This window comes from Bombus bifarius, unplaced genomic scaffold, assembly GCF_011952205.1.
Source record: "Bombus bifarius isolate JDL3187 unplaced genomic scaffold, Bbif_JDL3187 scf7180000007966, whole genome shotgun sequence".
Taxonomy (NCBI): domain Eukaryota; kingdom Metazoa; phylum Arthropoda; class Insecta; order Hymenoptera; family Apidae; genus Bombus; species Bombus bifarius.
This window is the reverse complement of record NW_022884352.1, coordinates 840491-863383: the sequence shown is the minus strand read 5'-3', so window position 1 is coordinate 863383 and position 22893 is coordinate 840491. Positions and strand designations below refer to the sequence as shown.

General features: G+C 30.3%; 8 protein-coding genes across 10 annotated transcripts; 5 read left to right on the top strand and 3 right to left on the bottom strand.

Moving 5' to 3' along the window:
* Window positions 1–644: 644 nt before the first annotated feature.
* Window positions 645–3591, bottom strand: LOC117216887 (cleft lip and palate transmembrane protein 1 homolog). The gene is made up of 6 exons (XM_033464028.1): window positions 3335–3591; window positions 2401–2979; window positions 2213–2330; window positions 1932–2135; window positions 1727–1864; window positions 645–1635 (listed from the first exon to the last, which is right to left on the bottom strand). The coding sequence occupies exons 1-6, from the start codon at window positions 3449–3451 to the stop codon at window positions 875–877; spliced, it is 1917 nt and encodes a 638-aa protein (XP_033319919.1). The 5' UTR covers window positions 3452–3591; the 3' UTR covers window positions 645–874.
* Window positions 3592–3725: 134 nt separating this feature from the next.
* On the top strand, window positions 3726–6135 carry LOC117216892 (chromatin assembly factor 1 subunit B). The gene is made up of 6 exons (XM_033464041.1): window positions 3726–4157; window positions 4251–4383; window positions 4447–4750; window positions 4819–5082; window positions 5173–5400; window positions 5468–6135. The coding sequence occupies exons 1-6, from the start codon at window positions 4017–4019 to the stop codon at window positions 5997–5999; spliced, it is 1602 nt and encodes a 533-aa protein (XP_033319932.1). The 5' UTR covers window positions 3726–4016; the 3' UTR covers window positions 6000–6135.
* A 171-nt stretch (window positions 6136–6306) lies between these two features.
* Window positions 6307–10814, top strand: LOC117216910 (tubulin alpha-2/alpha-4 chain-like). 2 transcript variants are annotated; one of them, XM_033464088.1, is made up of 9 exons: window positions 6307–6612; window positions 8429–8651; window positions 8711–8815; window positions 8919–9115; window positions 9202–9294; window positions 9412–9597; window positions 9800–10048; window positions 10275–10438; window positions 10520–10814. In XM_033464088.1, exons 1-9 carry the CDS (start codon window positions 6610–6612, stop codon window positions 10644–10646), a joined length of 1347 nt encoding a protein of 448 aa, XP_033319979.1. In that variant the 5' UTR covers window positions 6307–6609; the 3' UTR covers window positions 10647–10814. The 2 variants fall into 2 exon arrangements, with proteins under 2 accessions (XP_033319979.1, XP_033319970.1); XM_033464079.1 differs by lacking the exon at window positions 6307–6612 and adding an exon at window positions 7544–8269.
* Window positions 10815–13334: 2520 nt separating this feature from the next.
* Window positions 13335–14997, top strand: LOC117216923 (BRISC and BRCA1-A complex member 2-like). Its single transcript, XM_033464099.1, has 4 exons — window positions 13335–13622; window positions 13695–13996; window positions 14071–14448; window positions 14516–14997. The coding sequence occupies exons 1-4, from the start codon at window positions 13535–13537 to the stop codon at window positions 14888–14890; spliced, it is 1143 nt and encodes a 380-aa protein (XP_033319990.1). The 5' UTR covers window positions 13335–13534; the 3' UTR covers window positions 14891–14997.
* A 117-nt stretch (window positions 14998–15114) lies between these two features.
* Window positions 15115–16347, top strand: LOC117216938 (NAD(P)H-hydrate epimerase). Its single transcript, XM_033464123.1, has 2 exons — window positions 15115–15438; window positions 15536–16347. The coding sequence occupies exon 2, from the start codon at window positions 15551–15553 to the stop codon at window positions 16253–16255; it is 705 nt and encodes a 234-aa protein (XP_033320014.1). The 5' UTR covers window positions 15115–15438; window positions 15536–15550; the 3' UTR covers window positions 16256–16347.
* A 586-nt stretch (window positions 16348–16933) lies between these two features.
* LOC117216901 (protein LTV1 homolog) lies at window positions 16934–19248 on the bottom strand. The gene is made up of 7 exons (XM_033464068.1): window positions 19052–19248; window positions 18413–18965; window positions 18140–18336; window positions 17760–17888; window positions 17504–17695; window positions 17173–17421; window positions 16934–17087 (listed from the first exon to the last, which is right to left on the bottom strand). The coding sequence occupies exons 1-7, from the start codon at window positions 19052–19054 to the stop codon at window positions 16974–16976; spliced, it is 1437 nt and encodes a 478-aa protein (XP_033319959.1). The 5' UTR covers window positions 19055–19248; the 3' UTR covers window positions 16934–16973.
* Window positions 19249–19361: 113 nt separating this feature from the next.
* LOC117216947 (ADP-ribosylation factor-like protein 6) lies at window positions 19362–22796 on the top strand. Of its 2 annotated transcripts, none has more exons than XM_033464132.1 (3): window positions 19362–19752; window positions 22101–22280; window positions 22364–22796. In XM_033464132.1, the coding sequence occupies exons 1-3, from the start codon at window positions 19575–19577 to the stop codon at window positions 22573–22575; spliced, it is 570 nt and encodes a 189-aa protein (XP_033320023.1). In that variant the 5' UTR covers window positions 19362–19574; the 3' UTR covers window positions 22576–22796. The 2 variants fall into 2 exon arrangements, with proteins under 2 accessions (XP_033320023.1, XP_033320031.1); XM_033464140.1 differs by having other exon boundaries at window positions 19368–19659.
* Window positions 19979–21913, bottom strand: LOC117216897. The gene is made up of 4 exons (XM_033464055.1): window positions 21730–21913; window positions 21172–21647; window positions 20760–21095; window positions 19979–20689 (listed from the first exon to the last, which is right to left on the bottom strand). Exons 1-4 carry the CDS (start codon window positions 21788–21790, stop codon window positions 19994–19996), a joined length of 1569 nt encoding a protein of 522 aa, XP_033319946.1. The 5' UTR covers window positions 21791–21913; the 3' UTR covers window positions 19979–19993.
* Window positions 22797–22893: the final 97 nt, after the last annotated feature.

Below are 22893 nucleotides of genomic sequence, written 5' to 3'. Positions count from 1 at the left end.
AAAATATTCTATTGCTGGTAATTATGACAAAATTAAATATTCGTAGAAGACACTGATTTATTAAAAACAATAATTATAATTTTGTTTAATAGCAAAGATAACTTAATTTTTAACATATTCATCATGTAAATCGTTTAAAATTCACTATTTTTTGCAAAAATATGTTACAATATTCGATACGTATATAGACAACAGTAAACACAAAATATTTGACGCAAGATTTATATTATTTATGGTTCATTATATATAAATTTGATGTACATATACTCATTACAATATTTGTGTATGTAAGCAATCAGAATTACAGATCGTTTCATGTATATATATATATTATATATATTATATATATATATTATATATAATATATATTATATATTATATATATAATTATATATATAATTATATACATTATATATATATATATATATATAAACAATTTGTAGCTTGGAATATCTTTAAACATTCAAATAAACTTTACATGTATATGTTTGATTTGATATAAAATAATGAAGATTATTACAAAGCATTGAAACATAAACGAAATGTACGAGTTTAAATCAAAGCATGGTAACAACTGCTTCCTAAAAAGAGTACATATTTATAACATTCTTTACAATTGCACTAAATCTTTTTCTAACATTTTGCCGATTGCAATAAACATTGATATTCTTATTCAAGCACATCAATGTCTCTGCGAGACTTCTCAATTAGCTAGATCTTAAAAGCAAAAGAATATATACATACACACGTAGTTATATTAAACTCACAAAGGTATACATTAATGCGTATAGATATATCCTTTGGTACTAATAAATTTATTAATTTAAGATAAAGTTTGAATAATATATTTAACGCTAACATTATGCACCAGACATTACTCGTTCTTTTTATTTGCTTCACTTTTTGGACGATCTTTGATAGATTCTTGCTTTTTGTCTTTAATCATTTTAACTTCCATTTCGCCAGAAAAGCCAAATTCATTTACTCTAGCATGATCAGTTTTATATATCCATCTTTGGTACAAAAATATAAAGAAAACGATGTCATCGCGGAAACAACCAATTCTATATAATGTTGGCATCTTTACAACAAATGCAAAAATATCATCAATAAATGTATTTAAAAATTTATAAGACATCATACGCCATGGAAGATGTGCCACGCTTTTTAATTTGTAATTAATAAATAACTGTGGTGTCATCATAATAAATCCAAACGTTAATAAAAACCCATAGAGCATATTAAGAACCCAAGAATACCATCCTTTATGTTCTAAATACATCAATGAATAAATTGCATATCCTCCTAGAAGAGGATAAAGAGTCCACGATAAATATTTAAAAGCAAGCCTATCATATTCTTTTGTGGATGATTCTACATATGATCCTTTATCATGGAAACTTATTTTTGGGAAGATATTGAGTATTTTTGAGTTTCTATCAACAGTAATATTTACGACCTTATTAATTTTCCATATTTCTATGCATAAACCTATCGCGCAACTAATCCGAACCACTGTATTTGTGTCGTTGTCAAGAACATACAATGAAACAATCAATGATTGAAAAACATTGAAAAATACAGATCGAACTGACAGTCCTTCCAATGAATTACGATTGTTCCAGAATTGTATATCTAAAAAAATACATAAAAGAGCATTTAAAAATAATTTATAATTTAATAATTGTCTATTTATAAACATTAAATTACTTATTTTTAACTTTACCATTTTTAAATGCTAAAAATTCGAATACACTGTGTAATACTGATACAATTATAGTCAGACCCAATAGGTAAGGATTAGTTTCCAATAGTGTTTCTTTTAAAGTATCTTGATCATCGTCTTCTTCGTCTGTTGAATCTCCTATATAAAAATATTATTAGAAAACTTTGTTTGTACTTACTTTAATGTTATTCACAAAATAACATACCCATAAGTGAAGATATCCATTTATTTCTCATTGACTGAGCTGCATAAATTTGCCACTTAAATAATGAAAGTGGTTGATAAGTTAATCTAAGTTCAAGCTCTTTAACAGTATCATTTAAGGGTTGATAATCTCTTTGCATATTCCAAAAATCGTTCATATATATTATAGGCTTATAGAATTTCTCACCAGGTAAAAAATGAATATCTATTGAAAAGAAGTATTTATATTAATTACATACATTTACATAAATAAAGATTAAAATATGTTAAGGGGAAACTTACATGTATCTAAAGGTGGAGATATTTGACCATATACCCAGTTAGTATGATCTGTTACTAAATTAATAGTTAAATTTGGATGCCAATGTGATAAATATTCTTGATTCATTAGTTCAGCTTTCTACAATGAATATGAATATAAATATCTTTACTTTCATATATATATAAAATGAACTACAAAGTATACACACCTCAATTTCTTCTTTACTTGCAGTAGTTTCACCAGTTAATAGATTGTGCCTTTTTTGATATTTAACTTTTTTGAATTTATTTAACATTTTTCTAGAGTACGACATATAATCTCCTGCATAGTTTTTTCCATCTTTGGGGTTCGGAGACTTTCCACTTTTAGTGACATATATATGAAGATATATAGACCCATTATTTTTTAATTGATCGGTTGCAACGAATTTATAATTTCTAACTTTTGATCCATCTTGAAATGGTCCACTGTACCAATCTCCATATACTAATCCTTGTTCTAACCATACTAATGTTCTTGGATCATCAAATTGCTTAAAATTCTCTGATTCTGATAAATAAACATGTAAGTCAAATAATGTTCCATTTTCAAATATATTTACAGCTTGTGAATGTGCTGGATTGATAACACCAGGAAACTGAGAATTATCAGTTTGAAGTCGTCTGAATAGATGACTGATACAATAGATGATGAGGGCACGTATAATTAAGGATTTTGTTATTGCGAAAAATGATTCTAGGCGTGTTGGTTGATATTTTTTCCTTTGTTCGTCAATTTCTGCGTTTACCTATATATAGATAGAAGAAAAAATAAGTTTTTAACATATAACTTCGATAAGATTAAAATAAACGAAATTTGCAATATCATCGCTGTATTGAACAAAACAGGTTGCAACGATTATTTACATTAGGTTTATTACATCACTAAACAATTATTTATATATCATTGATAAATTTACAAATTTGGTAAATTATATATTATACTGGAATCAATTTTTAAAGAAATTTTCAAGTGAAATTAACATGTGAAATGACAATAAAATTAAGCTCATTACTTTTGATGAAATACGATAAATATTTCCAGGGATAAAATAAATTATAAAATGAGAAAATACAAGACAACAATACATATAATTAACGCACATCTCTTTCTTCGTTGTTTTCTGTAGAAACTAATTCTCCATTTTGTTGATTGTTATCCATACTATCTTTGATGCTTACTTCCTTACGATCGTGATTATCATTTTCAGCACCCACCATTTTTGTGTTCAGATTGTTTCTCGTGCCCGTTTATTGGCGTGTATTCCCTTTGCATTTTCAGAGGGAGTTGTACATACCGGATATACAATATATTTCATAAATCACATGTTTCATGACACTGAACTTGAATTCCTCGTATATTTAATCAAATAATATATAATATATGCGATGAAATGTATTTACTATTTTTGATATTATAACTAAATTCGTTAAACTTATAAATAATAACACATAAATTTATTTTTAGTAAAATTATAGATAATTTATAATCATTAACATTCCAACTTAAAAAAAATAAAAACGTAAAATACGAACTAGTTCTCTGTCAATTTTCAACTTTTCTAAATAAATCTCTTTTAATAAATGCTATTCAGCTTCATGTCTGTTGTTATATTACTAGTGATATCTAACTAGGAGAATAAATAGTTAATTAAGATTGGACCTGAAAAATCACATGTTTTGGCGGGAATAATGTGACATCTTGGAACAGGTTAGATGCAACCTGTTATCAATTATTGTAATAAACTTTTGTGACGTTATTGTATTATATCTTTAAATTAAAATTATGTGGTGCACTACGCCTGAAATTTCATGGCATAATCGTGATCCAGTTTTAAGTATTGATATACAGGCTGGAGTTTATGAAACGCCAGAGAATGAAATTTTTTGGCGACTTGTCACTGGCGGTGCTGACTCGCACGTCTTGGTAATATTATACAAATAATTCGTATTAAATATTTTTATATTAAATATAATCTAGAATAGAAATTTTTATTTGTGAATTACTTCATAAAATTAGATATGGCATTTAACAACGAATGATAGTGGAGTTGCTACTGTGAAATGCGTAACCGATTTAGAACGACATCAAAGAGCAGTAAATGTAGTGCGATTTTCACCGTCGAAAGATATTTTAGCATCAGGAGACGATGGTTGGTAATATTATAAAGGATTAATTAGGAAGAGATTTTTATTAAAACTAAAATACATTGCAGAATCAACTATAATTTTATGGAAACAAAAGGAGGACTGTGAATTTTTTATTAATTCTGATGAATCTAAAGATAAAGAAAAATGGATTTCCTGGAAAGTATTAAGAGGACACCTTGAGGATGTTTATGATATCAGTTGGTCTCCAAATTCTAATATGTTAGTTTCGGGATCTGTAGATAATACAGCTATTTTATGGGATGTTCACAAAGGGCGTTCTGTATGCATATTATCCGACCATAAAGGTTTTGTACAAGGAGTTTCATGGGATCCTTGTAATCAATATATATCTACAATAAGTACAGATAGGTAAATATATTAAATGTTAATAATATTTGTGATACTTTTAATATAATCATCAAATAATTTGTTTATAGGATATGTCGTTTGATTGATATAAATACTAAAAGGACAGTGCAACGGGTTTACAAGGCAAAAATTCCAACACCACCAGACCATCCACTAAAAGATAAAGTAGTACGCTTGTTCTATGATGATACTTTTAAATCATTCTTTAGAAGATTAACATTTTCTACCGATGGATTATTACTTATTGTACCTTCTGGTATAATTGAACCTTTAGAAACTACTGAAAGAATATCTAATACAACTTTAATTTTCTCAAGATATAATTTAAAAGAGTAAGTTATTTATATTTTACATATTAACATATGATTATTATTATATAATAATCTAATTATACAGTAGATATAATGTGATGTCATTTTTAGACCTCTTCTACTTTTACCTTCTTTGGATGATTGCACTATCGCAGTTCGATGTTGTCCAGTTTATTTTGAATTACGAAAGGGTGGCCCAACACCAGTGATAGCATTACCCTACAGAATGGTGTTTGCTGTTGCAACTCAGCATTCAATAATGATTTACGATACACAACAAATTTCACCAATTGCTGTGATATCAAATATTCATTATACCAGATTAACTGATGTTGCATGGTAAGCAATGATTACATAACATTATTTTTAAATGAGAAGAAAAAATTAATCTATTTGATGCTCTTAGGTCAAGCGATGGTAGAATATTAATAGCTTCTTCAACAGATGGATATTGTTCTATAATACAATTTCAGAAAGGTGAATTAGGCGAAGAATGTAAAAGGCAAAGTAGTACCGCAACAAAATCTAGCACTATTAATAATGATTTTATGCAATCTACGACATTAAATTCTAGTGCTAAAGATACATCAGAAAAACATTTATCGACCAACGATATAGATAATAGTGCTATGGATATTGAGATTATAAAATCAAAAGAAAAAGAAACTTTCATTAGGAATCCAGAAAGTGCCTTAAATCAAGATAATAAATTATTAGATAACATTATTAACGAGAAAAATGACATAAACAATAAGGAAACAGAAGAGACTGAAGATATCGTATTAGTTTATAACGAAGAAAGCACTACTGAAGTTACGAAAGCAAATATAAAACATACACCTAAGGAAAAAGAAGTGCCATTAATAATTTCTAATAAAGCACCCCGAAGAGTACAATTAATTACACTTTCTAGCCCAAAGGGATTTAAAAAAGAGTAATTTCGAGTTTGAAATACGACTAGCAATTAAAAAATATATTGACATATCTATATATATTTTTGTAATATTTCCTTTTGTATATTATATTTTGTATTATTGCAATAAATATATAAATTATAGATTTGATTTATGACTATTATCGTCTTCCATTTAATTTATTAATTTCCGTTTAATTTTCCGCGGCATTCGTTATATAGTACGATATAATTAATGAATTATGTACAAACCGTATATGACCATTATAATATTTTTTGTTTATATTTGTATAGCCGTTCACATAAAAAAAAAATGCTTGTAATTCTGATAAATTTTCATAAATTGTTTCATCTCCTTTATTTATTACCTAACGAGTTATGTAATCTATTAATTATTACAATTTGACGATACGTTTGAGGTATCATACAACTTTTTGTCTCATTTATATTTTAACTATACGCGGACACTATAGCAGTAGCCTTTGTCACCTGTGAAACTTAGAACAGATATTATATATCTATGAATAATAATATGGCGTATCACAGTGATCTGACTATTCGTTCAGTCAGACAGTAGTTGAATCGTGGTTCGTCCTGACACGTTTTTTCACCCTTAAGATTTTACATCATCAACCATGGTAAGTATATTAATTATCATACATTTTATTGTTATTTCATAAAAATTGTAATTAAAAGCTATAATTATAATCTATTGTAGTTAAAGTTATTTTTAATAATTATAGTTATTATAGACATCGATTAGAAAAATTTTAAATACAAAAATTTCAATTTTCTTATTATATTATCATTGGGAAAGATTGAATTTTCGAATACATATAGTGATTCTTATATGCTATAATAGTTAATAGATTATAATTCAATTCAAAACTATGCAGTACTAACATTGTGTATAACCAGGATATCCTTTAATTATAATATACTGTGCTTCCTTCTAGTTTAATCGACCGATTAGAGAACTGTCAATAGCAAATCGTGTATAAGACAGTTTCCGAAGTTAAGGTTCATACAACGAATACATTATAGTTGGATAAATATTTCAGGGAATCAAGAGATCGATTTTTAACTAACGCGGCATAGAACCCAATAAACAAAACTCCAATTTACATATTTACAACTTGAATTTCAATTTAGCTTATTAATTGCAATGCAAATAATGTTTAAATAATATCCATTTTTGTCTTTGAAAATATATTTAAAATACTAGCGATCGAACGAAGTAAAGTTTTTAACTGCTGGTTAGTACGAGTGTTTCATAATTCACAGTCGGAAGATTTTACAGGAGACAATTAAGTTGGTCGTTTTAAAAAGAATATCTTAAAATATTCATGTTTACCGCAAGAAAAGTAAAAAAAAAACGTAACAATTAAATTGACGCGTATACTCTGGCGAGAATCGTAATTTTAATCTTTTTAAATTCATATTGATGTCGTAATAAATTCTGTTTTGCATTAAGAATTAAAATATTCTCTAAATTTAATTACATTATAGAGTAATAATAATCATAAGTGTATTAGTACGTATATTTGAATGTATAATATACACGTGTATAGAAAAATGATCGATCGAATCGGTAGTTGTTCCTTTCGCTCCGAAGATCATTTGTTTGGAGACCGCAAAATTGTGTCACGTACAAAACGATGTTCGATCAAGCTGCTATGGTTACAGTATGTCAACCTGTAAAAATCGATTTTTAGCATGATGCACCTAGAGAATGTAAACTACCGGAAGAGTCTATGACTCTCCTATGCCCCGTATGCATAGCGGCAACGAGTCGATCTCTAACTATAATGTCCTCTTTTAGATCGCGACTAGATTATTAAACGAAGATATGATAGGTCAAGGTAAAAAAGCTCTGCGATTGACTGACAGGTATAAGATTGCTTTATGTCGATGGAATTTCGACATGTCAGTTCGACAATCACATCGTGCTGAGTGCTTTAACTGATCTAGTTTAGAAACGTATAAGTTAAGTGATTCGCTTATTTCAATCTGCCGACGTCTTTTATAAACCATTTCAACGGAAAAATTCGATCCCATCTATTTCTAACGATGAAAATTCCTATTTCATACCTTTTTAAACAACAAGAAACAGCTTATGCAACTTATGTCATTTGAGATGTTTCACAAAGCGAAAACGTATATAAACATTAATCGAATACAATTAAATACTAGTTTTAAATATTCTTTCGTTCGTGCTTTGTACTTTTTATTAATCGTCTCCATACAAAGTAATTGATGGCAAAAGAGTTACATTAAAAGATAATGGCAAAAAAGGTATGGCATTCAAATTATGGCAGACAAAGTCGATAGTATATTCAGACGTTTCATTTTTATTACTACGGATCTTCGATCGTAATTAAAATCGGTTTATAATAATAGCGTTAAATACGGTTATGACAATTATTAAATATTTTTATTTATATATTATTACAGCGGGAATGTATATCCATTCATATTGGACAAGCTGGCGTCCAAATGGGTAACGCTTGCTGGGAACTATACTGCTTGGAACATGGAATTCAACCTAATGGACAAATGCCCAGTGACACCACCGTTGGTTACGGGGATGATTCTTTCAACACATTCTTTTCCGAGACCGACTCAGGAAAACACGTTCCAAGAGCCGTGTTCGTTGATCTCGAACCAACAGTAGTAGGCAAGTTATTGACGAAAAAGTCTCGATTTCCTTGCTAAAATGTTTCCATGATGTTTTAGATGAGGTTCGTACAGGTACATATAGAGAACTGTTCCATCCGGAGCAGCTAATCACGGGCAAAGAAGATGCCGCGAATAATTACGCGCGAGGCCATTACACCATAGGTATACGTCATACGTGCAATTTGCGTAAATTGAAAATTTGAACAACGAATTATCTTTACTCTCGTTTTCTTCGTCTCTTTCAATTTTAAATTGTACTCTCTAGGGAAAGAAATTGTAGACCTGACTTTGGATCGAATTCGCAGACTCACTGAACGATGCAAAGGTCTGCAGGGTTTTCTAATCTTCCATTCGTTCGGTGGTGGCACAGGATCAGGATTTTCGAGTTTAGTGATGGAAAGATTGTCCGTTGATTATCCAAAGAAAAGTAAATTGACTTTCAGTATTTATCCCGCGCCTCAGGTAAACACGATTAAAAATATGAACTTTTAATATTCGTTAACGGTAAATTATAATAATTATGTGTTATATGATGAGTTATTTATTAGGTATCGACTGCCGTTGTAGAACCATATAACGCGATTCTTTATACACATCCAACATTAGAACATTGCGACGTGGCCTTCATAGTTGACAATCAAGTATGTATTCCTACTCCGTGTCTACGATTCTTATGATCAATCAAAGTTCAAGTTTAAAATATCATCACTTCGCGCCTTCTATATCAATTTATTAATAATTGATAACGTTTCACATAGGCCATTTATGAATTATGCAGAAGGAATTTAAGCATCGATAGACCTACGTACACAAATTTAAATCGTTTAATTGGACAAATCGTTTCATCAATAACCGCAAGTTTACGATTCGATGGAGCTCTTAACGTTGACCTTACCGAATTTCAAACAAATTTAGTACCATATCCGCGTATTCATTTTCCTCTTGTAAGTCAGTTATAAATATTTCGTAATTCTGCTAAAAATAAAAATATAATATATATATATACATGACTTATTATATTTTTATTTTATATGTACATATATAGATTTATGTAATAATGTTGCAAAATTTCATTTGTGCTCTACGATACAAATATTTCAAATGTTTTAGTAAGACATAACAAAATTTATAGCTTATATTCTGTAGGCAACTTACGCTCCAGTTTTATCAGCTGCAAATGCTAGTCATGAGAGAATTACAGTAGCGGAGATAACGAATTCGTGTTTTGAACCAAATCATCAAATGGTGAATTGTGATCCGCGTAGAGGAAAATACATGGCAGTTTGCATGCTTTACAGAGGAGATGTTGTTCCCAAAGATGTGAATGCTGCTATTGCGACGATCAAACGACAGAAACACATTCAATTTGTCGAATGGTGTCCGACTGGTTTTAAGGTTCGTTCGACAATTATGTAAGATAATTTTTCCTTATATGAAAAAGAAAGAGGAATATTTAACGCGGCCTTTACAAAACAGGACTGCGTAAGAAATATTTTAAATTAGTTAGAAGACATTAATCCTTGTCAAAAATTCTAATTATACCAACGGAAGAGGTAGTCAGATATAGTTAAATTCCAGTCACATAGACATAGAATTGTATTTTTTACTACACTTTTTGTAGGTAGGAATAAATTATCAACCGCCCACTGTGGTACCAGGAGGTGATCTTGCAAAAGTAGAAAGAGCTGTATGTTGTCTTTGTAACACCACTGCAATAGTTGAAGCATGGGCTAGAATCGATAATAAATTTGATCTGATGTATGCTAAACGAGCGTTTGTTCATTGGTAAACTGATATCTCTATTATTTTGTGGCATTTAAATTTGAGAAGAAGTTTTTTAATCTTCCTAAACCTTTTTAAATATAGGTTTGTCGGTGAAGGTATGGAGGAAGGTGAATTTTCGGAAGCGAGAGAAGACTTAGCAGCTTTAGAATTGGATTATCGTGAAGTTCAAGAAGACGCAGCAAATACCGAAGATGAAGAAGAATATTGATTCTTTAAATGTATCGAAAATGTATTATTTACACTCAATTTTCTGATTGAAATATAATAAATAAGATTAATAACTTGCGCGTTTATCGTGAAAATTCATATTTCGTTTTCGTTTGTACTATACTAGGTAATATGATCCATGAACCAATCATTGAATTTTACTGAGTTACTGAGAACAAAAATACATTTTATTTTACAAGTATAACTAGTTAATTATCTGAAAAAAATAAAACAACTGTATTTTAAAAATGTATACTATAAAAATTTAAATATAAGTTATTATAAAATAAATTTTACATAAAATATTATTTTAATCCCCCCCCTAATTTTTCTATGAAGGAATCCTCCGCTAGTTCAAAAATCCTGTTTCTATAAAATTTTCATTCAGCCCTACTAATCCGCTACGCACGCTCTATTTGCGCTTACGCGAGAAAATGTATAAAAGGACTCTTTAGAATACTTTCTATTCAAATTTTCAAATTAAAAATTTTCAAATTTTTCAAATTAAAAGTATAACAAATTGAAAGTCTCATCAATAAGAATTAGGCTCCATCAATTGTCACGTATTATTCACCCGTCATATTCATTTACATATCTTCAATTTCGAAAACTTTTCATGTATCCAATTTTTTCTAACGCAAATTACGCATTGTATTATAATAAAACAAAATTCTGTAATAGAATAGATATCTTATCAATAAATAGTATTAATTTATGGCGTGTAATAAGACATCCAATCGGATTCCTCGTAGTGAATCTCCATTAAGATTTCGACATATAACTATTTGGAAAGCGATGCAAGTATTAATATTTTTTAACATTACTACCTGGAAAATGATACTAACTTGAAAAATACGCAACCTCCAATCCTGGGTCCATTGCATATATAGTTTATACGTATATTTTATATGCATATGTGTATTATGTGTATATTTTTTCAAAATTCTTTTTTTCCCTTAGGCAACAAGTAAACTGTTAACACCCATTGCGGGCCACCGTGGCATATTGTAAAATATTACAAGGCATGTTTCGACCGTTCGCGGAGAGACGCGGTCGCGAGGAAAACGCGTCAGCGAGAGGCGTAAATTCTCGCTACGATTCGGTTAATCGACGCCGCGAAGTAGTCGTTCCCCTGTTTCGGTTAAGATAACAGAGGTGGTTAAATGAATATGACACAGTAGAGTAAGTTATATTTCACCGTTTATTCCAACAACTTATAACGAAGGCAGTTACGCTGGTGCGTATGTACGAGATGAGTGAGTGACTGATCTACGGGTGTGTATACCCGGTTAAAGGATGTTGACCGTTCGAAGGATGTAAAATCAGTACTGTCTTGGGAGACGATGCTGTGTCGGAGGAAAGCTAAGGATGGGTGTGTCTAGCGCACGGGACCATCGGATTTGTTGGTGACGATTTTAGTTAGGAGAGTGAGGGAATAGGCTTCGTTGTTAATTGGTTAAACGAAGGGTCTTAACCGCCCTCGAGAGAAAGTGGTTAGTGGGAGGAAAGTTGCATCATACGTGAGAAAAACTAACTTTCCCTTGTCAAGCCGTGGTAGACAATAGTCTCTAGAAATTCTTCGGAAACAGACGTTTGTTTGGTTTGAAGGACCTCTACTAGGAAATCTATGAGATTTATGGAAGGTACTTGAGACTATTGAGGGTACGCAGTGAGTATCCGAAGACATCTGGCTGCCATCTTGCCCGCGGTGTGTGGCCTCGGCTAGGTAGAGTGTTAGGCGACGTAACAAGGCATTACACAGGATATCACGCAAAATATTACAGAGACGTCGTGGGATGCCTGCGTGAGTGTATTTAGTTTTAATTAATTATAAGATAGATAAATTAAGATTATCTTGTCTATTTTAGAACGAAAAATAAAAATCTCTTGTCTCATCTCCCTCTCGCTTTTCGAATAGAACAAAATTGTCACTTCATGATCGTTCGGTTCTTTCAAGCTGTAGCGCGACGTACTCACTCGCACGTATATCGGCTACGAACAAGTGATCGGACATTCGATAATTTGTAAGTCATTCTCTCTGAGCTGGCAGTTATATGGCAGAATTGTTATTGCACCGGCACTGTCTGCGGAGTCCAACCGAGGAATCGCAGCCTTGACCGATTTTTACTAGCCGAAATACTGGTGTCGGATCCTGTAACTCGACATCCTCGGTCAGCCTATTCAGTTCTTCAGATCCCCACTGTTCAGTAATGGATATGTTCCGATTGCTATGCCTTAAATGCACGAACTTTGACTGATCCACCGCAAACATTGTCGGTTTGACCTTAGACAGGAATAAGGGTGTGCACGTGCAAAGAGAAAGTAGCTGCGAAAGAAATAGGGCGGCAGAGATAATAGGGTACCTAAAAGATTTACATGAACGGACAACGACAAGATCTCGAGAAAATCCAGACTCCTTCAAGGGCCATACATGATTTGTTTCATAACTGCTAATTCAATACGGCTCTCAACTGAACATTGCTTAACGAAGTGTTTCCTTTGCCAAGTTCTGACTTCCTCTTATTTGGCTACACTTAGTGAATATCTGGACAACGTAGACTTTTTTATTCGTGTATACAACTAATGAGTTTAAATTTCCCCCTCGGTTTATACGAGATGTCTCTAGTCTGCAGATTCTAGATACAATTAACGAAACTATATTCAGACGACTATATTAAAGACAAGTTCATGTGATAACGTAGTATATAGGAATATTGTTTTTCCATCCTAGACATCAGCAAACGTTATCATGTACATTTGAAAACATTTGTGTAACGATAACAAAAGACTATGTGATACGCGTAGACATTTACGAAAGATTTTTTTACTATACTCACTATTTATTACTTACCGAGTATATATTAAGTTTTATAAAATAAAAGTATTACAATGTTAAACCAACAATGTGCGATTTTGACTGTCATTGACTCATATATCCAGCCACTTTTAATCCATGTTTTATCCACTGATAAACTTGGTTAGTTTAGTACATAAAATATGTTATGATAATTTATAATTATATTATTATATTCTTTTATTCTTTTATAAGGAGTTTGCTGCAAAACAATTGAGATAGATTCTATGTCATCCAGTTGTGGGAAAGTACAAGGAGATCGTTTTAAATTATCTATACCTTATGCTAAACAAAATTTAACTTGGAATGTTCTGTTTGATTCGCAATGTCCTGAAATGGGACCTGATTTCATATTTAATGACAATACATTCCTAGCAGATATGGATGTGGATGCATTATCTGCCAAAGTACCTAGTCTTGCTAAATGGAATCCCAATGATGAAAACGCATTATTGAATGTTCTTAGAGAACTTTTATCATGCTACAAACAACATCAGGTTTGTGATTGTTACATATAAATTTTTTAATACTGGAACTACATCAAATTTGATACATTTTTCTTTTAAATCAGGTACAATTACTTCAGAAGCAAGCTAGATTACAATTAGAGTATAATATGCTAATGAATTCAGGAGAAGTCAAAACAGAGGATGTTGAAGTAATATTGTTACCATCTAGTTCTAAACCAACGGAAGCTAGATTTTTAATAAGTTTATCAGTGGATGTTTCGCAGTTAGAAATTCGTACTTGTAAATCAGAAAGTGACATTGCAATGCTTCTTGTAACATTTTCTGGAACAGATTGGAGTCGTATTACTCCACAACTTTATTTTTCAAAATCTTTAGAAGAGTCGCTTAGTGGAACAGGTGAATTACATTTACCACACTTTCCATCTGACACATACCTACTACGATATATACCAAAAGTAAAAAAATATATTGCAGGAAAGGTATGTAACTTGTTTTAATTTTGTCCTTGTGCTATAATAATTATGAATAAAATAAATATTGTTTTAGGTAAACTCAGTTGTCCAAAGCTTAAAGAGAAGAAGAGATTATATAGCAGCATGTTCATTTATCCACCATAAATGTCTTTTAGAATATGATTCTATAAACTGTAAATATGTGACATTTTTGGTATGTGTAGATGACTTTTTTGCATGTGTGCACATTCGATTTCCATTTGGATTTCCTCAAGAACCACCTCTAGTTGAATTACGCTCAATATATCATTTGACTCAACGTACTGCCTACAGTGAAAGACTAAAATATCCTTATGATGTTTCATGGTCGCCAAAGTTTATGGTAGAACGGTTGTGTCAAACCATTTACTCGTATTTACAAACATTTAAATTCAATTCTATCAAAAATTGTTCAGGAAATCAAAGTTAGTTTATTACATAATTTAAATTATTTTAGTTACTTGTTACATTAACATAAATCTCTCTTTGTACATACTGATAATTATTCTTTCTAAATAAATCCATATAAAAATAAAAATAAATATAATACTACCTACTACGAGAATAACCAAAAGATTATTTTATTATTATTTAATATTAATATTTATTTTCTATATAATCGATAATAATAAAGTATTTTATACTTATAAGCGTGTAATTTTATATGTAAAATTAAAAACTTTTGCCATATACATGTGTATATAAGACAATGTCAAAATGTAAACCATTGGAATCTGCGATAAATTTCAGTTTCGCTGTTCAATCGACTCATTGTCGTGTGAAGTACATGATAATCTCGAAACGATTTCGAAGGATAAAATAAAATTAATTCCATACGTACAGTTTTTAATGCAAGTGCTGAAAGATATTACTAAATAAAAATAATCAATATTTTCTGCTGAGATTAACATTTCTTTGCATTAATAAAAAGAATAATCACAGTTTACTGTAAGAGGTTATATTCCTTCCCACTATACATACATATATTTGTATGTAACAAAATTAATAAATGATATCATATATTAAGGGTTATATAAAACCTTCCTTGTCTAACAATAAATTTATTTTTGGAAGAGCATCATATACCAGTATGCTGAAATATTTGAATCAAACGGAAAGCATCAATGTAGATAAAGATTTATTTGAGAAATATAAGTTTAGCGTCGATCAATTAATGGAACTTGCTGGCCAAAGTTGTGCTATTGCCATTGCTCGTACTTATCCATCGCTTAAAAATTCTAAACAAAAAATTTTGATTTGTTGTGGCCCAGGAAACAATGGTGGTGATGGACTTGTTTGCGCTAGACACTTAAAACAATTTGGATATTTGCCTGAAATTTATTATCCTAAAAGGACAAACAATACACTGTATGAAAATTTACTGCATCAGTGCATTGAAAATGATATTCCCTTATTAAAGGATGATGTAGAATACATTGCTTCAAAGCAACTTCATCAATTTGGTCTTATAGTGGATGCAATATTTGGATTTAGTTTTAAGCCACCTATAAGGGATACATTTATTCCCATTATTCACCTGTTAGAAAATACGACTGTTCCAATTTGTAGTATTGATATACCATCAGGTTGGAATGTTGAAGATGGACCACCTACAGAAGGCGGAATAAAACCAGAAATGCTTGTATCACTAACAGCGCCAAAATTATGTGCTAAAAAATTTGAAGGGAAGTATCATTATTTAGGTGGTCGATTTGTACCTAAAAAATTGGATAAAGCATATAGCCTTAATCTACCTGAATATCCAGGAACTGATTTAATTCTTTTGTTAAATTAAGTCTTCATACAAACTTTAATTACTTGCATTTTTTATTACAAATATGTACAAGAATCGAAAATAAAATATTTATAACTGTTGATAAGCAGCTATATTGTTCTATATTTACAGATATATATTTTATTTTCCATAGAAATACTGTACATATATATATATCCTACCTGTATAATAAAATAAATGTGAGCAATATGAGTTTTTTTATTTATGTTAATAATATTCAGTAGCTAGAGAAATAGCTTTCGCCTATAGCATCGCCGTGACGAATCTTGCACGCAGTTTGACATTGTTTTCGTTTCGTTTTGATTTAAATCCGTCGCTACATGTACTTCTTTCATGTATCTCGACGGCGTTTAAAATCTAACAAATTAACATTCATGAATGCTATAAACTGCTTATGGGCATAGGGATATATATATTCGCATGTACATGTAGGCGGTACATCTATGTCCCAGATATAAAGAAGTCTGGACCTCGATTCCAGACATTCGCTGGAGAAAAGTGGAACTTAAAAATAACATGGCTGGCAGAAGTAGGTCTCTAACGCAACTTTATTATCCTTGATGTTCGCCTTATTATGAACTATAAAATGTTCCTCATTTATATTTTATATCACGGATTTCGCTCCATTTCGTATATTGTAAACAATATACGCTTAGTGTATAAAATGTTGACAAATTAATTAATTTATTAAAAAGATATATAACAGGAAATTTACATGTTAAAGTATTCTATTTCCTTGAATATTTTGCCTGTTATTTAATAATATCTTTTCTTGGCGTTTCTTTTCCTCCTTAAATGCTTCGCTATTTGCCTTCCGTTCTATTCGCCTTTCCTGAAATTAATAACAAACAATTTTTTATTTGTATTATATGTTTTTGGCTTGTTATGTATGTATACAATTAGCATGATAATTTTACTCTTCTATATTCTTTAAGTGCACTTTTTCTTCGTTTTCTTTCTTCCGTAGTTTCATTTTTAGATCTTATACTTAATGTACTTAAGGTAGATTTCATAGTTTCTGCAACAGACTGAGGATATTTTGGTTTACAACTTTCATTTTCCTGATCAAATTGAGCCAATGTTTTAGCAGTCAATTTTCCAAGACACCCGTCTAAAACATTTTCTGGTATACCTGTTTTTGGATTGACTTTGATCTTTCGTGGATACTACAAGAGAATTCACACATCATAATTTCACATAACAAAAGGAATAAAATAAATGAACAATTATTCTTAAGCAACAACCAACCTTGGGTTCAGAAATTAACTTTGGATGATTATAAATATTACTGTATGTACTAATAATACTTTCACAATCCCATTTATCTTTTTCTCTTGCATTAACTACAAGTTCTTCTAAATGATTTTCATCCTCGGAGCTAGAATACTCCTTTTCCAAAATTCTCACTCTATCTTTCATCAATTGTGCAACATTATCTGCCTATGAAAATGAAAAGAAATGTGCTTAATTCTCTCTATTACAAATGCAGCTACTATTAACTTACATCTTTGTTTTGCTGCTTTTCAAATTCTGCTGCACACTGAAGAACTAAATCTGAGTTTGGTGCAATATGTCCTTCAATTTCATCACAATCTAACGCGCCAATTTCATCTTCATCGTATGCTATATACATCTGTATAAATAATGATACACGTTTATCAAATAAAATGTATAAGGAGTTGGAAAAAGGAGTCCTCTTGAGTGTGGGTGTGATTGGCTATTTCTTGTAGACTCAACATAATCATGAAAGTATCATATATACAAATGAAACAATATAGTAACACGTAGTGGTGAGTGATAGGGAGTAGTACCATCCTTGATCCTGTGTACCCAGCAAGACTTCTTTCCAGCTATGTACAGTATATCATATCAATAAATACTTACTCTTTCAAATTTATCATCAAGAAGAGTAAGTTGCTTGTTTCTTCTTATTACGCTACTGCTCATTGAATATTCTGTAAAACGGGATTTTGTCTCTTCTTCTTTAAAGGTGTATTGAGATCCATTTAAACTACACACTTCATCTTGTTCTTCGTCGGATAATTCCAAATGCCCCTCAGATGAAACATCAGATACTTGATCTGACTCATTTAAATCATATTTTTGAGATATAAGTCAGCCATTTTATGTACATAATGTACTCTTATAGATACATACCACTTTCTTCTTGTAAAATTTCATCATCGCTATTGATTGCATTAGCTAATTCTACAAAATTATCATCTAATTGATTTTCTGGATCATCATAGTCGAAATCATCATCCATAGCAGCAACTATATCTGGATCTAAGTCTAGTTGCAACCCTGAAACTGGAGCTGCTTTATTTAAAAGACCAACTTTTTCTTCTACATTTGAAGCAAATACAGAGGATGGTAAACTAATTTTTGGCATATTTGTTTGATCATTTGATTTTGAAGATGTACAATCCACACGTTCCCATTCAGCTGTCAAAGAATTAACATCTTTAAGATGTTTCAAATAATCATAATCATCATCAAAATATATTCCATATTTTCGCTGCTCCTCTTTACGCTTATTATCATCTATCTTTTTTTTCTCGAGTTTAGAAGCTTGTGTATGTCCAACAGGTACAAGCACGCGTTCTGGTGCTGTTTCATCGGCGATTAATGGATCTCTTTGTGATCGATGAACTAAATGAAATGTTACTGAATTTTTCTTATCAATGAATTTCTTTGTTTTTCCCTTCGGCTGAAAATTGTAAAAGATCAGATGCATAATGTAGAAATAACCTAATGCACAAATATGTGTATAACCTCATTAATATACTAACTTACCATTTTTTAAATATTTTTTTATTCAACAAGTTTAAAAAATTCAAAGACAGATTAATAACAGAACATTTACTTAAAATTGCTTAAAGATTTAATTCTACAATCACTGTTCTGATCACGATAATGCATATAGATTTGCTCTATAATATTTTATATGACTGTAGTTCCGAGCGAACGCGGGAGCATGCGATTTACAAGTAGTTCTCAACCAAGTGGGGAAAATAGTATTTATATACACATCGTATATATATTTAAGATGTAACTGTGTATGTGTACATGACATGACTGTGTACATGATAACTAAATACATTAGCATCGTAATTTTTATACAGTTTCTATTTAAAGTAACAAGATGATAATAAAATATGCCATTTATATTAATAAATTACATATAAATATACTGGAAAATGAATGAGATACATTTATCGTGTTTGAGTCTATTGTTGTCTTCCCTACCAGTCATTGTTATAGCGTTCACTATTGATATTCGATAAATACGTGACAAGCCTTCAAGGGAATACGGAAAATGGGGCTATTTGATCGTTTAGCAAATCTTTTAGGTTTTAGGAAAAAAGAAGTAAACGTTTTAGTAGTGGGCCTTAATAATAGTGGTAAGTCGACGGTCATAAATAATTTCAAACGCGAGGATGACCGTTGCATAGACATAGTACCCACTGTTGGGTATAATGTTGAAAAATTTTCATGTAAGTTAAATAATAACGAGTGAACGACATTCGATGTTGAATTGACGTGCTTAAAGCCACATTTCTATACTATTACTTGCACTAGTTGATCTGATGGAGCACTAATTGCCGGTTAACGTAATAGAACAAAACAAATATATTATATTTCAAATAAGATTTATTTTTAAATAATAAATATATATGTATGTATAAGTAATATAAACAATATTTTGTACATTCTATTAGGTAAACTATGGAATATTCATATTACAGATTTCTTAATCTTTTTAATTCTATTATGAAGCACATTGTGCTTTGAACTTTGTGATTTTGATTGAATTGAAGACTTCACTTTTTTTCTCATTTTTCTTTGCAATAATTTTACAGGTGTATGATTCTGAAGTTTATCTCTTTTAAGTTTACTTGTTCCCACAACATTCAAATTATTTTCACTTGCGATATCACTAATATCAATATTAGTCGATAAACTGACATTAGAAGAATGCTGTTCATTTTGACATATTGGAGTACTGGTAACTGGTTTATTTAATTGTTCATTTATTTGCTTATCTTTCAATACGGTTGCATCAGAAAATATAGTATTAACATTATTTTGTAATTTTGAGTCGTTCTGTAAATTTGATTTGACCTTCAGTTTTGTCTGTTTTAATTTCTTTTGTTTTGAATTATTTACATTAGGTATTGATTTGATAACACTAATATCTTGCTGCCTCACAGACTGTTTAATATTTTGCAATCTCTGCTTCTTACTTTGTAAGGGGACAGAACTTTGATCAGCTTTATATGTACTTGAAATGTTAAGAAACTTTTTTTCTTTTGATACTTCTTTCTTTTGTCCTTTTTTTACCTCCTGTTTCTTGCTCCGAAGTATTAAAGATTTCCTTTGTGGCAATGTAAAACTATCTAAAAATCCTTCTGTTTCCAAATCGCCCAAAGGCTAAAAATACAAATGATGTTTTTAGTTGAATTTACAATTTTTGCTAGAAGAAATTAAAAATTTTACATACATTTATATCCAATGGACTATCTTCGTTATCTTCTTTTGCCCATGTAAATGCTTTCATATCCAATATATTCTCAAATGCTGTATGTAAATCAAATTGCTTAAAACACACTAAAGATGATTTTAGATGGTTTTGGAAGTTTTTATGTAGTCCATTCTCTGTTACCGAATCTATCTCAATTTTGTGTGGCCTGGTTTCATTAATATTATATAAGAGATATATTATTATAGTTATATATGAATCAGTATTTTCATTATGCACCCCCATCAGTTCTAAATTAATTTGCGTATATCCTAAATTTGTTTGTAACTTACAGTTTTTTATATGAGAAATATTATGCTAAAAATTAAAATAGATATTTAATATTTTGTTTCCAACCGTTATGTAGAAAAATAAGTTCATAAGCTATATGTACCATCAATGTTGTGTATTGTTCTTGTCTTATGAAATAGCAATCTATATACTGTTTACAAATTTTCAAAAAATGAGGTACATTTTTTAACTCAAAGATAGGAAAATCACATATCACATCCTGTAAGTCAATACCCATTGGCATCACCCATTTTCCTAAAATTCCTTTATGTTGGTCATTCAAAATTTGTACAGCAAAAACATTATTTTTGTCATATTTATTCAAAGGTGAAAAATTAAACACATGTTCCTGTTTTGAGAATTTGACACAGTGAAAACCGGAATATCTATATAATTCGGACTCTAATTGTAAATTGATATCTTCAACTTCATCGGTTGTCAGGCACTTGGTAATGTTTGAATGAACACATTTAGTGTTCCCAAATTTTAATATGTCCAAACTACATTCAATTTGCAAAATTATAGATTTCAATTGATGTATTTGGGTTTTTAATCTGCTTTTCAGTTCATCTATAGAGCCTGAAATTGAATGATACTTAATATATTATCTTCATCACAAATGTTATAGGGTTAGACTTTTTTAGATGAACGTATAGCTTACTTTTATTTTCGTCTGAATTTTTTTCATTAATAACATTTTCTAAAATATTATGTACTTCCATACTTTTTAATAATTTATTTACAAGTCGACTATTACTTTTAAAGACTATCGCGTCAATATATCTCCATTATACTTCTCTTCAGTGATTCTCATTTATTTTAATATATAAAATATAAATGATGGTGAAGGAATAGGTGGCGCCCCATAAGATGAATAATATGTACATATTTCATTATATGCAATAATGTATTTATTGAATACACATATGTACATTTACGTTTCTCGTAAATCAATATTACCTCGTTATTTTATACTGTTCTTTATAATCGCATACCATAGAATACTAATAATACATTTTAACATGTTTTCAGTTAAAAATATTAGTTTCACGGCATTTGATATGTCAGGTCATGATCGTCATAGACCATTATGGGAACATTATTATAAAGATTGCCATGGTATTATCTTTATCATCGATAGCAGCGACAAATTACGATTGGTTGTTGTCAAAGAAGAATTAGATATGCTTCTCCAACATCCAGATGTAGCTGGTATATATTATTTCCTTACTTTTTCATATTGAATATTGTATGTCGTGTTTTCTTTATTGAATTTTATTTATCGAATATTATAGGACGTAAAATACCGATTCTCTTTCTGGCAAATAAAATGGACTTGCCTGATTCTTTAACCACTGTCAAACTTGTTGCTGGGCTTGGTCTTGATCGTATACAGAACAAACCCTGGCATATACGAGCGACAAATGCAATTACTGGAGAAGGTTTACAGTTAGGCATAGAATGGCTTACAGATCAAATTCGTGACATATATATAAATAAAAGATAAAAATAAATTTAATGTATCCGATGCTTTAATGCTCGTGAAAGTTAAGCAGACAACAAATTAATCGATTATATAGTCTGTTTGAAATTCGACATTTAAATATTTCAGACAGCGATTTCATGAATGAAATTGAAATAGAGAATGAATGAACATTATATACTCAAGTGACTCTAGTCATCAACGAATCTGTTCAATAATAGACGAATGTACATATGTACATTGAATTATATTTGTACCATAATTCGTTCACACATTGCTCGATAGCAATGATTATTATTTAACTGTATTATTTTGTAAACTGTGTATTTCTGTCGATAAATT

Bases quoted from the DNA above. Each gene is read 5' to 3' on its own strand.
- LOC117216892 (XM_033464041.1), top strand. From the start codon at position 4,017: ATGTGGTGCACTACGCCTGAAATTTCATGGCATAATCGTGATCCAGTT. The intron at 5,083-5,172 runs GTAAGTTATTTA...TGTCATTTTTAG, and splicing joins TCAAGATATAATTTAAAAGA to ACCTCTTCTACTTTTACCTT. The intron at 5,401-5,467 runs GTAAGCAATGAT...TGATGCTCTTAG, and splicing joins AGATTAACTGATGTTGCATG to GTCAAGCGATGGTAGAATAT.
- LOC117216923 (XM_033464099.1), top strand. From the start codon at position 13,535: ATGTTAAACCAACAATGTGCGATTTTGACTGTCATTGACTCATATATC. The intron at 13,623-13,694 runs GTTAGTTTAGTA...TTCTTTTATAAG, and splicing joins TTTATCCACTGATAAACTTG to GAGTTTGCTGCAAAACAATT. The intron at 14,449-14,515 runs GTATGTAACTTG...ATATTGTTTTAG, and splicing joins AAAAATATATTGCAGGAAAG to GTAAACTCAGTTGTCCAAAG.
- LOC117216947 (XM_033464132.1), top strand. From the start codon at position 19,575: ATGGGGCTATTTGATCGTTTAGCAAATCTTTTAGGTTTTAGGAAAAAA. The intron at 19,753-22,100 runs GTAAGTTAAATA...ACATGTTTTCAG, and splicing joins TAATGTTGAAAAATTTTCAT to TTAAAAATATTAGTTTCACG. The intron at 22,281-22,363 runs GTATATATTATT...CGAATATTATAG, and splicing joins CCAACATCCAGATGTAGCTG to GACGTAAAATACCGATTCTC.
- LOC117216887 (XM_033464028.1), bottom strand. From the start codon at position 3,451: ATGGTGGGTGCTGAAAATGATAATCACGATCGTAAGGAAGTAAGCATC. The intron at 2,980-3,334 runs GTGCGTTAATTA...ATCTATATATAG, and splicing joins AAAACAACGAAGAAAGAGAT to GTAAACGCAGAAATTGACGA. The intron at 2,136-2,212 runs GTAAGTTTCCCC...TCTTTTCAATAG, and splicing joins ATCTCCACCTTTAGATACAT to ATATTCATTTTTTACCTGGT.
- LOC117216910 (XM_033464079.1), top strand. The intron at 8,652-8,710 runs GCAAGTTATTGA...ATGATGTTTTAG, and splicing joins TCTCGAACCAACAGTAGTAG to ATGAGGTTCGTACAGGTACA. The intron at 10,439-10,519 runs GTAAACTGATAT...TTTTAAATATAG, and splicing joins AAACGAGCGTTTGTTCATTG to GTTTGTCGGTGAAGGTATGG.
- LOC117216938 (XM_033464123.1), top strand. From the start codon at position 15,551: ATGCTGAAATATTTGAATCAAACGGAAAGCATCAATGTAGATAAAGAT.
- LOC117216897 (XM_033464055.1), bottom strand. From the start codon at position 21,790: ATGGAAGTACATAATATTTTAGAAAATGTTATTAATGAAAAAAATTCA. The intron at 21,648-21,729 runs GTAAGCTATACG...ATTCAATTTCAG, and splicing joins AAATTCAGACGAAAATAAAA to GCTCTATAGATGAACTGAAA. The intron at 21,096-21,171 runs GTACATATAGCT...TTTAATTTTTAG, and splicing joins AACAATACACAACATTGATG to CATAATATTTCTCATATAAA.
- LOC117216901 (XM_033464068.1), bottom strand. The intron at 18,337-18,412 runs GTATGTATCTAT...TAAATGAGTCAG, and splicing joins AATTTTACAAGAAGAAAGTG to ATCAAGTATCTGATGTTTCA. The intron at 17,696-17,759 runs GTAAGTTAATAG...TCATTTTCATAG, and splicing joins AAAAGCAGCAAAACAAAGAT to GCAGATAATGTTGCACAATT.